Genomic DNA, 16,241 nt, shown 5'->3' on the forward strand with positions numbered 1-16,241 from the left:
ATCCTTGCTATACTTACGTCCTGACTAACCTGTAAAGACACAGTGTGGTAACTGGCAGGGATGCTCTCATCCTCGTCCTCATCACTGTGTGTGTGAGCCTGGTGCTGGCTCAAGACCCGTGATCGCCGTGTGGAGCTCTCCTTTGGCTTTTTTTTTAACCGACTGGATTTACTGTCATACCTGTGGCTCTTCCCCCTCTTCTCCTGGGACTTGTAGCCTAGAAAGTGAAAGGCAGCAACATACCATATACACGCTCCACCACAAAACTTTCTGCCTTTCAACACACACAGCAGCCACCTTTCGATATCCCCAGTGGAGGGCCCTGTCCGGTGAAATGACAACTACCCGCATGAAGAGGTACCCAGCACCCCTCAGGAACAGCCTTCAGCAACAGCTGATACTGCTAGCTCCACATCAGCTTCAGGCCTCCTCTCCATCCCAGAGAGAGGGATAAGAATAAGGTCCCTGCTACCAGCAGGAGCCAGGACACATTTCTCACAGCAGACCATTTTCTGGGGGCTGGGGACTCATTCCTTGACCGTATACTTCACACTTCTTGCTGACTGGCCACCCCAAGCCCAATCCTGATTGCCAAACCAAGGGCTATCTTACCCCCATTCAAGCTCGCCTCCACAAAGATGCGGATGGTTTTGACACAGAGCTCGAAGTTCTCAGGTGTAACGTGGGCAGCATCTCGCACGATGAAGGACAGGGACTCTACGCACTTCATGAGAGACTTTGTGTCATGTGGGCCCAAATCCAACCCCACAGTCAGGCTGTACTGGTTGACAAGAGGAGATGGCCCCAGCCTGCTGAGCCCAGCAGTGGATCTGGAGGTGTCGATGTCATCTTTCCCCACCTGTAGGGCACAGCAAGAGAGTAGCAGGAGAGGGTAGCATAACAAGCAGCACCTCATGCACACGCTAAAAGGGCTTTTCTTCTGAAGCCAACAGGTGATGTTTCTGTAGGATTCATTTCCCTTTCTTCCTCGTTTGCCTCCAAGCTTTCTCCTTTCCATCTGCATCTCCTCCCCATCCTCCCTTTACATTGTCAGCTCACCTTAGCTCTCTTTTCTACTGTCTTATTCTTTCTCTCCCTACCGCACCCTCTGTCCACAACCATGCTAGGAGTAGTCTTCTTCAGACACCAGAAGCCCATTGGCTACTCACCACTAGCCAGCCACTGTTCATGACATCCACATCTGTCACCGAGCGATGCATCTTGCCTGGCTTCCCGTGGTCTGTGTATACCTCCGAATCAGAGGTGTAGCCACGGTCCAGGCTCATGTCACTTGGATGATAGGAAGAGGAGACTTCGCTGTCTGACTGAGCACCTTCAAGACAAAAGGTATGAGGTTTAGATCAAAGCCAAATCAAGAACTTCGAAGAGTAGCTGTGGATAAGGGAGAAGCAATCCAGATCAGTCATATCAGCATCAGCTAGAAACAACCAGTGTGCCCTGGAAGAAGCTGGGCCAGGCCCCTCCTCCTGTGAGATGAGGAACAGCTATGACAGGAGCATGCACAGGAGACAGCAGGAAACACAGATCTTTGACGCTGTTTCTCCCCTGTAGGTATATTTGGCTTTCCCCTTCAGAGGGAAGGGGCTTTCCCTCCTCTGCTATGTCACTTGTCAGCCTGACCGTGGATTTAAAAACGGCAGGAAGTCCAATGCTTTGACCCTGAGGGAAGAATCAGATGTACCACACACTTTAAGAACTACTGGAGGTGCTAGGTTCAGCCAAGACAACGCAAAAAGCATAACATGACTCACGTAGGGCCTCTGGGGTCACTCAGCTCCACACTAATACTGGTAAAGTCTTTCTCATGAACAGCAATCTACATTAGCATGTTCTACACCTGTCAGATCTACCCTCCCTGACCTTTAGGATAACCTTAAATTTCACATGTCCCAAGCACAGAAATCTTTGCAAAAGCCAAATTTAAGCCATTGATATAATGTTATTTAGAAGCAAAAATTCATTCTCCCCATCATTCAACACTATCTAGAAACTCACTAGCAGAGAGACAGACTTGCTGTGAACACAGTGCACCAAACATTTTCAGGAGGTAAAGAGAACTAGTTCTGATATGCAAGGTGCCACAGTCAAGCAGTTTGCTCAATCAGCAAAGACAGAAGTGTGGGGCAGGGGGAAGATGGGAGAAGGCAGCCCAGCATTAGCCCAGAAAGCAAAGGCCGTAAGGGTTTTGCAAAATCAGATTTCTTCCATCTGTCTAGCACAAAGCATCAGGACCTAGCAAGGAAGTTCTAGAAAAGCAAAGAGGAAAACAAAGGCTTCTGGAAAAGCCTTTTCTTGCTGTTTGCTTTAAAAGTCTGAAGCTGTCAGCCTCAAATACATTGCCAGCTGGCTAAAGCAAAACAGGAACAGTTTGCTGAAAAGACTGTCTTTCTAACACAGTTAAGAGAAGTGGGAAATAGTGGGCTGGTCTTGTGGGAATGGTTCAGGCACTCTGAACACAAATGGATTTGGAAATAGAATTTTAAAGAACAACTCCCTTTACAAGATCCTTGAAATGGGGACAGAAAGGAGTCAGTCCCACAAAAGAAGCAAGTATGACAGGAACAACAGCTGGGTTTACATTACACACCCAGATGAGACATAAAGGCTATACTACCCAAGGCACCAGACCACAACCAGCAGAAAATGCTCCTTGGGTAGAGCAAAAACCTTCTACAGCTGCTACAACTGATCAGTTTTCCTCCCACTGCTCCCCCAGGGACTAGCACCTGGACTGCTGCTCACTGAGTAGGAAGAGATGGCAGAGTAGAGACAGGGACAGACCATGGGGTAGGAGTGAACAGCAGGTGCTGGTCTTTAATCTTGCTAATGTAGTTTAATATCAGCTTTGTTTTCTTGCAATCCCCTTTGCTAATTGAAAAGCTTGAGGAAGCAGCTGCTTATCTGGCAGGCAGGCATCAGATTTCCTAGCAAAAGCTGGCCTGTCTTACCTGTGTCGTTATCTGCCCTTGCTGTAACCTGCAGGGCTGCAGGCGGCTTCACCCCAGACCCAATACACTCCAGGAGGGTGAAGAGCGTGTACCAGTCATCCCCGGAGTGAATGTTGGCAGCATTGGTCTTCAGGAGTTCATGGAGGCCGTAGGCAACCTCATGGCTAACTCTGGACAGCACATTTGGCTTCATCATGAGCAGGATACGTAATGAGAGGAGAACCTGGCCAGAGAAGGAGAGAAGAATAACAGACCCTATTATTTACACTCCATTCTCCAGCAAAGTCCCCCTTCATTTACTTAGAGCTACTTACAACTGCTGTTTGTTGTTACCTGCAGTACAGACAGGTTAAATTGTGTTGCCAGGTGTAGCCACAAAACCTCAGTAACTGACTTTCAAAAATCCCTTACCTGTGCACTGATTTCTTCCCGACGAAGGAGCCGAATTGCCAGTCTCAGCAGCCCCACCACTGCCCTCTCCACCAAGAAGCAGAACTCCATCGCATGGACACAGAGATGATAGAGGTGGTCTCGGACAGTTTGCCAGACACAGGTCACACGGTCCCTAGCCACAACAAGGAGGAGGGAAAGGGTAGGATGAAAGGAGATGAGACAAGCAGGATCCAGCTACCCCTCCCAGAACTCCAGACAACCCGGTATTTCTTCATTTCAATGAAAAACTCCAGCCGGGAGATATAAGGACAGACACATAGAAACAACAAAGCCGTCAAATTTCTTATTTACTTCATTACTTGCAAAGCAATCAGATGGGATAATTCTCCCTCCAGAGTTTAGTTTATGTTCTCCAGATCTCAGTATATCAAGCAATAATTCATGGGCGAATAGCCCCTCTGTTTGCACATGCTAGAGCAGAATTGCTAAGCCCTGAAATTACAGCCACATGCTGCTTCAGCTGGCAAATCAAGCACATAAGGAACTCATTCCCTGGACCCAGGCAGCAGCTGCAGTAAAGCAGGGACATTTACAGTGAATCTGCATGTATTTCAAGGTCATACCTATTCTCTAGCACAATTCTCAGAAGCATCTCCAAACAGAAGGCAGCATCCTCTTCATCATATGTCTCCTCATCAGGAGTCACAGAGATTAGAGCCTAGAAAAGCCAGGAAATGTTTGTGAATCACAAGCCCCCAAAACTGGGGGACCAACAAGTGAGGACCAACAGAATGCTTTGAGTCTGGGCAAAACTGCACACCACTGTCTGGTGAGGTCATGCATAGTCTATCAAAAATGCACTGGATAGAGATCAACCTAAATATATGGAAAATTATATTTTTTTAATTATGCAAGATGCAATACGAACTTAAAAGATGTTAAACTCTGACGGAGTCTCTCAGATGGAGAGGAATTCTGAAAGACAGCAGCTTCTTCCTAAGAATTTGTGAAGCACAGAAAAGGCAGACATACCTAGGAATGACTACAAATACTGGAACTATTCCTCTCAAGCCATCAGCTTGCATATGAAGGCAGAATTCCTGACATAATAGGGATAAGAGCAAAATGTTCCTCTGGAACTGAGAGGGCACAAAAAAACTGAGTCACCACGTCTCCATGTGGGCCAGCAACATAGTGGTCTTTGTGTGATCCAAACAGCAAGTTCTGCTTTAGCTGTTTTAAGTATTGTTCTTTGGGGTTTACTCACTTAACATCTTTATTTTGAAACCCAATACCTATTCTTCTGAACCTCTGCAGCAAGCCTTGATAAATACACCTTTGTTTTAGCACAAGTCTCCATCGGGTCATGTGCCCTATTGATGAAACCAGTGAATTGCAATTACAGCAGCCTGAAGGGAAAGGCACTTGCACTTCAAGGAGCCGTGGAATTAGGCAACACACACTGCCAGCCCACACAGCATCCCTGCAAGGGTTGCACTGCACTATTTGCTTTTGGAAATGGTGAGCAGCAGCCAGATTCGTTCCACACCCTGGAGTGGTCTCAAACTCCACACTAGCCTGGAGAAGCCACTACCAGAACCAGGTAAGTAACTACCCTCCCCCAGAGAGAAGAGCTTCTCTAGCCCAAAGGCTAGTGAGTCCAGCCTTATTACATCTCCCACAGCAGCCAGGTACCATACTACCTAGGGGCACGCAGTCAAATATTTCTGTACAGCTCTTTCCTCTAAAGTGGCCTTTTAGAATGTCCTCATTAGGCACATAGCACTCCAGAAAAGATGAAAAAGCATAGCCTTAAGCTCCTACACAGAGCTACACATACTTTCAAACACTTACTGTGACCTCCTCAAGGCTTTTAGAATGCATTCCACAATTTAATGTCTTCATCTACTACTAAAGCAATTGTGGCTGCCAGCACAAAAGTTACATGTAACAGCTGAACTAATGACTGGTTTCATATCCCAAATAGGTCCAAGACCTCCTTTGGGGACAGAGGAGCTGGGTTAGTACACAGCACATATCCATGATCATGCATGGCATACTCGTTCCATCACCAGTCCAATCCCTTGCCCTTTATCTCTCTCACCTTCATGAGCTCCTGGAGGGATTCAAGTTGGAGGAATTTGCTTTCTGTGATCAACTTCTCAGGATCACATTGCTGCAAAAGACAGAAAAGAGCACTGTGCATCTGGGGGATGGGGAAGGCATACGAGCAGATCCTCTAGAAACACAGCTTGTTCCCAGGAAAGATACAGATAGTGGCTTTAACACAACTACCTGGAGGAAAACTCCTGCCAGCTAGTTCGCTCCTTTAACATCAATTACCTTTAACAGACCTGATCTGTACTAGACAGGTTTTAACAGATAACTACTCTGTCCCCACGCTGCTCAACCCCCAGGTTCAAATTTTGTTGGCACCATGCACCTTAACAATGTCTTGGAAAGACTAGTCATTTGAGAATTTATTAATTTGTCTTCAATTATAGGACTGTGACGCCAAGGGCAGATCCCAGCCTCTTGTGGGGAATCATTCCTGTTTTCATGTGTTACTACATTTGTGCATAACAGCACATAAGACCCTTTAGCTGTCAATGCAGCTACGCTCCTCTGTAGTTTCTTAAAATTCACAAATTCTCTGGAACTGCAATACTGCCTAGAAGCATGCATATTTATGCTTCTGTTGCCTGTTACCCACATAGCACTGTCACCACAAACAAAAGCAGTTTCTTTTACAGCCTGTATGTTACCTTTATGCATTCCAGAGACGTTCGCTTTGCCTCCTGTGTCTCTGTAGATGGTCCTCTCATACCAGATTGCTCTGTCCCACTGAGGGTGAGCCAACTAACAAAACTCAGGACTGTAGATTCACCACTGCAAATCAGAAGATACCAGCATCAGTGAGAAAACAAGACATCATACTGTTCTCCAGCTTTGGTACAAAAAGGACTGGGCTATCGACACCACGCACCGGTTAGATGGTGTCTCCTCACGTTGCAGATAGATTTTGCCATTAGGATCCACAAAGTCTTCAACCTGGAAGACACACCAGAACACATATATGATCAATTGTCTGCTTCTTTGTAGCCTTCCTCCCCAACCCCATAATGTTTCACTTAGTGATGAAACGCTACACCCAACTGCCCATATGTAGACAGTCAACCCCAGCTCTTCACCCCCTCATCCCTTCAGTAAAGCGTCACCCCCATCTGGCAATACCAACGCTGTGCTCTAATACTTCATGCCTATAAGCATGTCCTCCTTCTGCACAATATTCAAAATCTGTTCAAGTAAAATGAATGATGGAATTTCTCAAATACAACAAAAGTAAAATGAGAAAAAAAAAATCATACACTACACCCTTTGCAGGCTTTCCAGCTCTGTACACACTTTACCAAAGCCAGGCCTTTGCAAGAGAGCTCTCCTCCTCTTTGAACTGCTTCTGTGAAAAGCCAGCTTCCCACTTGCCTACTCTTCAATTACCCGTGGGCCGGCTATTATTACCTCCACCATGGCCTTGGGCAGCAGCTCTGCTCGGAAAAGCTGTAGCATGGCCTCCATGATGTTTTTCCAGCCCTCCCGCAGAATGTCACCATGGCGATGGGCCAAGTGAAACACAGTCTTTGCTGCAATATGGGCCTTGGGATTACTTCCAAAAACAGTGGGCAGGTTCTCAATAGACTGCAGGAAAGAAGAGGGGGTGGCAATCAGTCAGCAAGAGATGTTTTCTTTTCAACACAAATTAGGGCAGACTGTTCAGAACTGGTTATGGGAAAGACAACAATTCTGTGTATGATGCTTGGATAACTCCTCAGCTCATATTCACTTCGCACAAAAACAAGGACAAGACGGCTTACCTGATACAAGCTGAATCACTGAACCACCTAGACATAAGCTCTCCAAGAATGACAACAATACAGCACATTTTGAAAGTGCTTGCTGAAAACTCACTAACACTAATTTATTCTGCTATGGAAACTCATTCCAGGATCAAAACCTTCTATAAAAACTACTACATCTCCTCTGGAAGCAGCAATTACTCAGCTCTACTGCTAGAGAAGGAAACTGTGGCCAAAAGCATTACTGACTAGCAAAGCTACTCCTACCACTACTTAACAGCAAGATTCAAAGTAAGAGTGATGAACCCTGACATACAGTCTCTGCCAGTAATTGCTGGATCACAATTCCGCATAATCTGTTCAACGCACTCACTGCTTTTCAAAATACAAAAAGTGTGCTAAGTCATTTAAACCAACCAAGTACGTGCTGCCAAAGCAAGAAAAAACCCAGCAACCATGTGAGCTAGTATCAGACACTAACATACTCCATGTTTCTGCAGTTACTTAAGCTCATTGCAATGTTCTTTTTGACAAGAGATGGGCTTTGCCATTCCCTTGCTTATGTGGACAAAAAACATACTTATTTCTTCATCAAGAAAGGAGAGAGAAGACAGGAGGTAGGATGGATTGAGAATGTGGCTCTTCCAATCTCAGACCTGAAATTCAGAAAAACTAGCTCTTGCTTCAGCCAGACTGCTGACAAAGCTATTACCAAAACGGGTCTTTGATATAGAGGTGAACTCCATTAGAAGTGCCAATCTGGAAGTCTGGCAGAAATGCGACAACCAATTTGTTTTTTCCATTGTTGCTATGGGGAAACCACATGAATACACACATCACTGAAGTCTCAGAGTGCAAACAGCAATATGCCTGGTTTTGCACTGTGGCAACAAGCCACAACCACAGAATTAAAACACACAGGGGTTTTGCTACTACTTATACACTGAGTCAGTATGAGTCTTAACTGTGGATCAAGAAGTGGGGCACTCGCTCTTCTTAAATCACTTAATCCCCCTCCATGTTCCTTCCCATTCCTCTTCTTTCAACCAAAGTGGCCATGCATAGCAATTGCAGTGCTTGGAGAGGATGCCTGATCACTAGGATGATCTGACCTGGGAAGTGACTAGCAGCTAAGTGACACTTTGATGTTTTTCCCTTGCTTTCTAACAGTTGCTCTTTGTTTTGCCTCCTCGGCCCCTGAAGACAGCCCCTCCTTCTCCCCTTCCACCAGACTGTCTCTCAAATATTTGTTCAGTTGTCATATTCCACTACTATCTCCAAGTCTTACAGGAATTTAGGACAGCAGAAAGTAATTGGTGTACTTGGAATCTGGCCAAAGATAAGAACTCGCAGCCTTCTTTGAATCCAGAAGTCCCTGATTCTATGTCATCACCAAAAGACATGCTTGCTTACACAGACCTCGGACTGCTCCAGATTCTAGTCTCACAACTAGATGGGATGCAGCTGGCAATAGCTGGTGCCTCTGAGGGCTTAGTCTAGTTGCTTCTACCATGTAAATCTGTGTCAAACAGTTGTTTCATGGCAGACATTCCTCTGCTTGCGTTATCTACTGGTAGTCTCGAGGTCTGGTATGCCTGGAGAGGATCAAGTATTTCATCTTTACCGTTGTGAGCTGTGGAGGAAGAGGGAATCTGAAACAACCCCACCGCTAGGGATTTCTTTGTCTTTTAATAGTCAACCTGGTACTTTTTCACTGCTACCAATGCCAGAATGCAAGTGATACAAAACACCCAGTCCAAAAAATTCCATTTCCCTGCAGCTTAACTCCATTCATTGGATTAATTTGCAGGACTGTTCCCTTTCTGCTATCCCTTAAGGGGATTTAAAAAAAAAAAAATCACCTGTCTTGGCCTTTTTACTCCCATGCTTTCAGTCTCGAATGGTCTTGTTTCCCTTTTTTGTATGGGTGGCAATTCTATTCTGCTCACTGTGGGCCTTGCACTGGTTCTCAGAGCAATGCTGTGAGATTCTTTACGAGTTCTGACCCTTTAAAGGAGTTGCTGTCGTCTTCTCCTTAGTACAAAGCATGGTCTGCCACACACTGTCTATCAAACACCTTGGGGTAAATCAGGCTGATGCTGTAATACACACACAGATTTGGGAGGGGGAAAAAAAAAAAGCTTACACCAACCACTGTACCTTGAATTTATTCTCACAGTACAATCCACAGAAACGGTCCTTAGGGCTTGCCAAAAGTGGGGCTAACAGCCAATCTTATTACCAGACTCCACACGCCAACTGACAATTCAAAGCATTTGTTTTTTCTAACCCCTTTATGCTGGGTGGATGCACAGCTCCTACATTTTGGAAGAACAGCTCACACAACACTCCCTCTTGGCATCGCATAAACCCTATAACTAAATATTCAATAGCTGAAATGCATAAACTTGCTTGGGATCATGGATGATCACTGTCTTGATCACAGGGAGATCTAAGCCTGCTCAGATCAAGTAGGTGGAACAAACACTTCTACATCACGGCATTCTGCTCTGCACGAACTGCCACTTGTGAGTGAGTAGAAGGAAATTTGCATATTTGAACCTGTCCTGTGGAAGTCCTACTTCACTACACACTTTTCATTGCCTCCTCCAGAAAACTCTGGGCAGGAGCTCACAGATATCTACAGATACTGTGATAACTAAAATAAGCAAATATTACTGCTTAACAGAGGAAGAGAGCTCCAATATACTAAAAGCCATGCTTCTTTCCCCTCCTTGCAAACTTACCTCGCTGCTGAGGGCTGTAAACTTGCACAGAGAAATTATGAGATTGTCAAACACATCACTAAGACCATAGTGAGCAGAAATCATTGCACATTTCCTGGGGAAAGAAGAAAACAGAAAATAATGTAGTAAGCCAGCACAGATAAGCCTGTCTACAGGACAGCAAATCAGAGAGCCTCTCTGTTGACATTTTAGACCTTCCTCTCCACCCACTCATAACGAATGCTGATGTATAGAAGTCTACTATTATCCCTCGAGTAATCTCAGTCCTCATCCATAGATCCTGATATTTGTCTGTGCTGATGCAAGGATCACTTTCAAGAAGCGAGTCTAAAGAGACAGACCACTTGCACCTGAGCCAATATACCTAATCTCCTGTCTTGACATAGGAGAGAGTTGCTGAGATTGGCGGTAGTGTTGAAGGTCTAGTTTCCAAGAGATCATGGCTACAGCAGTATATTAACAGAGCTTTAAAACTATGCTTAAGGCATCATTTGGTCTGGATCTAAGCATGACCCAATATCGTTCCAATACAGTTTCTCACAGATAGCAAGTTTTTTTTGAATACTGGTCATCTGGGAAAGAAAAAAAGGAAAAACAAAACAAATCAAACAAAAAAATCCCCCATCCCATTTAGTCACAGCTATGGCCTCAGACACTAGAGGTTTTGTTCATATACAGGGATTTTGCCAGCATCACTGTGCAAGTTAAGAGTGACTTCTTCACTTCTAAGCAGCACAGCTATGTCAGCAGGTCTTTTAAATGTAACCAGGTTGGAGTTTAAAAATACATACTGCAGGCACTTTGATTTATTACAACACAGCAGTCAAGCCAAATAGTGAGTGGCAACCAGGAGAGGCCAAGATGGGATGAATCAATACAAATAACAGAACAAAACTAGAGGACCATACGTCACAATAAAATGCTCTTCAATTACTAGGAAAAGTAACAGTTGATATTCACTGTGATGTCTCTAGCAGGTAAACAGGAGACAATGGCCACACTTTAACTCTTCTGGGTCTTCATGAATGCAAGAGTTACCTGAAACCAGAGATAGCCTTCTGGATGATTGTTTCTTCTAAGCTCTTGTCAAAAACATAAGAAAGTGCTGCAATGGTTGGTCCCCATGTCATGGTGAAGAGATCATGGTCATAGCTTCCGGGAGGCACATGGAGAAATATTCCCTCATCAGTGGCACCACGATGTAGCAGGACATTCCAGATATAGTTTTCCTTCACCAGGCCCGTCTGTTCTTCTGGCATCACTATCTCATCATTTCTAAAAGGGAGGAAGGCAGAAAGGTTGAATTTTTCATTCTGAGCCAAACCTAACATTTACACATTGCCTTTCATTACATGGTCCCAAAGCTAAGTGGAGTGATTTTGCCAGCTCCTGAAACATTCTATTTTCCTAGGTCTGCCTGCTTCCCCTGCCCATCTTTGGTATCCTGGATATAAAGTCTGGTGGCTCTCAGCAGCACCCAGCAGCAACTGTGTAAGGATAGTACTGAAGAAGCAGCTACCTAACACTACAAGTGCAAAACGCAACACATACTGCAGTTAAATTATGGGAAATTTTGGACAGCATATTGGCATACCTTCACCCTCCCATCCCAACTCCCACCCCGTTAGAGTGCTCTGCGTATCTCATTACTCCCAGATTAAAAAAATTAAATCGTTATACCACTGCAGTCAACAGTAGGCATGAGTACCTTTGTATAAGAATAATGCAAATATTCATACTATGCCAAAATCAAATATCAGAAAGCCAAGTAGTACAAAATTAAAGATAAAGCAAGAAACCAAATGTATGATGGGTGATTCATAACTAGGGTACCACAGCTCCTTACTCTAACTGGATTAAAGCCATACAAGAATAAAACAATTATGATTAATGCCAAGTAGTACTTGCAATCCCAGGTTAAAATATATCAAGCCTAAATACATACTCCCTAGACCTGGGTAACATTGCACAACAGATAACCCTCTGCAAGGGTCTACGAATAGTAGATTGCAGCCAATCTGAGAAGTAGAGGTCTTTCTGCAACAATCAAAAAATTACGTGCTTCAGTTACCAAAGAAGCAATTTTCATGTGCTAACAACAACTACAAAAGACCTTCTTGATTTATGCATAAGAAATAAGCTCTTCTCAGTTTCAAGTGCCTGCATATTTTGACAAGAGCAATCATTACTGAGATTATATAGGAAAATATGTTTGCAGTCAATAGTGTATTTTTTCTAAGAACACATAGTTGATTAATATTAACAGAGGCAAGTGAATAGGTTTACTTGGAAAGTCTCAGGAAATGCAATTGTGCTCAAAAGTGAAATGCTGAGATCATGCACTACTCTCTACAGATTACAGTCTGATTTTTTTTTTTTGTCCCCTAATAATACAAAGAAAACAAACAGTTCCTCAATCTCAACTATGACACTGGGGCAATCTATCTGAAATGGAGCAATACTGAAATGATACACCGATGTTTTTAGCCATAGAATATACTGAAAAAGCTGAAGTATCTGGCGAAGGGAGGATAATGGGGAATAGACTGGGATAGAGGCACTAGATAACTGAAAGATATGACAATATCCTCAGGGTACTACTCAAAACACTAAGAACACCCTCAGGGAAGAGAGGCCAATCAAAACTAGAGCTCTATTTGAAAGCTAGAGCTACCTCTTGAAGAATTTCTAGATACTTGGCAGCATCCCCACCCTCCTGGAGAAGGCTCAAAAGGGAGGGTCAGCCTGATAGTACTGCCCAGCTTCCAGCCCAAGCCACTGCCTGCCACTGCAGATTGAAACCAGCTGAGAGTCAGAGTTGCATCCTGCCTCCTCAGAGATGTAAGCCTCTCAGCTTCAAATTGGCTGGGCCTGGATTTACTGACAGGCTAGATTTCTGAGCTGTTATTAAGGCTCCCCGCACAGAGCTTGTCGGTGCACAAAAGGGCCTCAGCCACCAGGAATTCTCCACAAATACTGGTCAGTGTGCCAAGAGCTTCAGGGGTGGCAGAAGAGATTGGTGCAGACAGCAGCCTCATATGAAGAGGTCAAAAGTAGAACATACAAAACTGAGACCTGGACATGTTATGTCAGGGCACCAGTGCTGTCCTGGGGATGAGATACTATCTCTAGTACTACATAAAAAGTTCTAAAGAAGTCTAAAGGTCTGGTCTGGAGAACAGAGCCTTCTTAGATACAGCATTTCACGTGTGCTGGTCTTGCTCAGCTTTTCTTTTGCATGTTGATAGAAGTAACGCATTTTTTTAACTTTAGCTTAAGCTCTGTGGATTAAAATACCATGGCAAGAATCCAAAGATACAAATCCAGTACAATCACTGTGACAGGCTTGTTACCACAGCCCCACATGGAGCTGAAAGTTGGTCTGAGGCAAACAGGCACATGATCAGTGAGTCTCTCTCCATACTCTCCAGAGGTCTCACAGACCAAACAACTCTAGTTTGCTCTCTGCATACAAGGAGATGACAGGTTGATTCTTACTTGATGGCATGGTACATGTCTTCCAATATGTCTTGTTCAAAGTCTTTGCCTCCATTCACACCTTTCAGGTTCTTCCGAAACTCCTGAAAAAAGTTACACCAATGTTAATTCCTACCATCTTCAGCTTTAACTGCTTGGCTAGGATCAGTACTCCGCTTGTTTTTCATGGGAACAGAAGGACATTTTCCTGTGTTCTTCAACATGCAGCCTCAAAGTCTAAATGCCATTCTTAGTGGCAGTAGTGTGCAGGAACCCCTGTCTCTGTTCACAAGAAAAGAACAGAAACACAACATAACACATGCTTAGCTGAGGCTGGACATCAGAATGACAGGTCTGTACTACTGCATTGACACTCACGGAACTTGAACTCTCTAGAAGCCCACAGCGGTTCAACAATCTTCTCATTCTTACTATGTCTTAGGATACACTTTGCTCACACACACACAAGCCTCCTGATGAACTTGGCAAGTTGTCTGCTAAGCTCATATTTCTTCAGACTGCCCCTTGCCCACAGCTCCCCTCTCCAACTGTACTCAACGTCAGTGCTGCACACCAGCTTATTGTGTACAGGAGTGATGAATGCCAGGGAAAAAAAGAGAATGCCATTGAGATAAAAACAGGTACTACAGTGCTATCAAAACCAGAGAAGACAGGTGCCTACACTGGTAACACCCACCTCCAGAGTCATTGGGACATTCTGCTTGCGGACATTATGGTTGTGCTGGTCAGTGTTCAGCATAATAACTGCATAGGCCAGGGCAAAGCAGGCATCACTATTAGCAAATGGGGACCCATTTGATTTCTGAAAGGCAAATGTATGCATAAATTAGTCCTACAGGAACAGCGATATCAGTGACCCAAGACAGCCATTTTCCTACCCATGGTACTGAATCATCTCTGGGACAAACAAAAACCCCAGGCTCTGGCTCCAGCTTCTAAAAAGCAACCTGGAAATCTATGTGCCACTACTGTCTCCTACAAAAAACCAGCTGCTGCCAGTTTGATCTGACATGTCCACCATGGCAAGCAGATGCACAAGAAAGAACACAGTTTTGAGCTTTCTGCCCACCAAGTACACACCCTCCAATGTTCTGTGAAGGCCTCCAACAGTCTCTGGATTACGGGCGCCTCTCCTGGTAATCTGAAGGCCTCTAGATAAAGTCGCAAAGCTTCATCCAGCCTTAAACCTTGAAAGCTGAAAGTCCTGCAAGAAGAATTAAATGCACTGAGAAACTGAAACAGGATGGGAAAGGCAGGAGAAACTTACTGACTACAATCTTGTTTGTTTCAGCATACCAGATTTCACAGATAACAGACAGTAAAGAGGAGAGGGTGAGGAGAGAAGAAATATACCATGAACAGGCAAAAAACAACAAAAAGAGAGTCAACAACCCTACAGGTGATTGTGAAGACTAGAGAGATGATTAAATACATAGAGACTGGTCCTACTGAAAGAAACTCGAGTATCATACTATTATATGTATCCAAGGTGTTACCATATGCCAGAGATGCATAGAATTAAGGCATGGTGGTGCACAGAGAACCAAGAGATACAAATCCAAAGCCTCCAGGAACTACTATTCTACTGCTTTTTCTAATCACTGAACTCTTAACTTTCGCCCCATTCTGATTAAAGAGACACAGAAAGCTACTCACCCAACAAAGCTTTCCAGCAAGTCTATGTTCTTACGGTCACTCACAAATTCCCCAATCATCTTTTTGTCCAGGCGAGGATTTTCCCGTAGCCACCTGGCCACCTCATTGTTGTTGATGGGCGTAGCAAGAAGGTTCTTCTCCTGCAGAAACTGTATCCCTTTCTTCGGCTTTTGGTTGAACTGCTCTGTGCCGGTTATCAGTAGCTGAAGGAGACATTCTGATAATTACAACCTTGAACTGCATTTCTTACTTGAAATTGTTCTTGGCAGTTGAACCAAAAGCAAAGTAGAAAATAGATCAACCTCAGCATCATCAAGTTTATTGTACTGTGTAATCCAGCAAGAAGGCTAACCAAGGCCAGAAAACCTGCATTCATCACAAGGATTCACTACACTATCAAATAATACTGGACAGAGCAAGCATGAGCTGCTGTCTTTGAAAAGCTTTGACATTTCACCGAGCAATTAGCTCTGCTACCCCAAATGCCTCACCTGCTCTAGTATGTAAACAGAGCAGAGGAAGGTCTCTGACAAACCCCAGACATGTGGCAAAATCAGCTCTACCCAGTTACAACAGCAGCACTGCTCCATGACCTCTTCTGTCCCCTCTGGCTCCAAGCTCTCGTACTCTACTGCACTGCCAGGAGACAGGCAGCAAGAATCCTTGGCACTTATTCAGCAGGTGCAAGGAAGAAGTGCTGCAAAAGCTTAAACTAAGAACCAGAAAACTTTCTGCTAGTGAGACATGGTCCCAGGAACATCTGGTGTTCCAGCATGAGAAGGCCATCTGTAGGCTGGGAAGAGCAGGTACATTTTTGGTTTTGAAGGAAAGTCAACTACTCTGCCCTGCTTGATTCTAATTTTAGGAAACTAGACTGTACCACAATCACAGTGTAATAAAACACCTGACTAAGAAAGGGTTAACTGAATGTTCTTGGTGGTGTTCAGAAAAACCAAAAGCACAAACAGCTCTATGAACTTTACTAAGGCACCAGAATAAATGTCAGTTCCCTGTTAGCTCCTATCACGATCAAACTGCTAGCGATGACCTAGTGAACTAAATTCGTGACCATCATGATTACTAGCTCCCCTGGGTTTCTCAGTACCTCAGAAGCCACCAACCCT

At 44.4% G+C, this 16,241-nt stretch overlaps 1 protein-coding gene across 3 annotated transcripts in view; it reads right to left on the reverse strand.

The window, feature by feature from the left end:
- Positions 1–16,241, reverse strand: part of GBF1 (golgi brefeldin A resistant guanine nucleotide exchange factor 1) — a 108,699-nt gene that overhangs the window by 5,516 nt on the left and 86,942 nt on the right. For 2 of the 3 annotated variants that reach the window (XM_082308185.1, XM_082308187.1), the window contains 16 exons: positions 15,118–15,320; positions 14,542–14,665; positions 14,138–14,263; positions 13,462–13,544; positions 11,002–11,238; positions 9,964–10,057; positions 6,882–7,058; positions 6,349–6,413; positions 6,128–6,251; positions 5,467–5,538; positions 3,986–4,080; positions 3,381–3,534; positions 2,970–3,192; positions 1,170–1,333; positions 613–859; positions 18–217 (listed from right to left, as the gene is read on the reverse strand). In XM_082308185.1, the coding sequence (XP_082164311.1) occupies positions 18–217; positions 613–859; positions 1,170–1,333; positions 2,970–3,192; positions 3,381–3,534; positions 3,986–4,080; positions 5,467–5,538; positions 6,128–6,251; positions 6,349–6,413; positions 6,882–7,058; positions 9,964–10,057; positions 11,002–11,238; positions 13,462–13,544; positions 14,138–14,263; positions 14,542–14,665; positions 15,118–15,320 (2,388 nt within the window). The remainder of the gene's footprint in view (positions 1–17; positions 218–612; positions 860–1,169; positions 1,334–2,969; positions 3,193–3,380; positions 3,535–3,985; positions 4,081–5,466; positions 5,539–6,127; positions 6,252–6,348; positions 6,414–6,881; positions 7,059–9,963; positions 10,058–11,001; positions 11,239–13,461; positions 13,545–14,137; positions 14,264–14,541; positions 14,666–15,117; positions 15,321–16,241) is intronic. The other variant, XM_082308186.1, reaches the window with a different exon arrangement.

The sequence above is a fragment of the Platalea leucorodia genome (genome assembly GCF_965183815.1).
Source record: "Platalea leucorodia genome assembly, chromosome: 4".
In the NCBI taxonomy this organism is placed as follows: Eukaryota; Metazoa; Chordata; class Aves; order Pelecaniformes; family Threskiornithidae; genus Platalea; species Platalea leucorodia.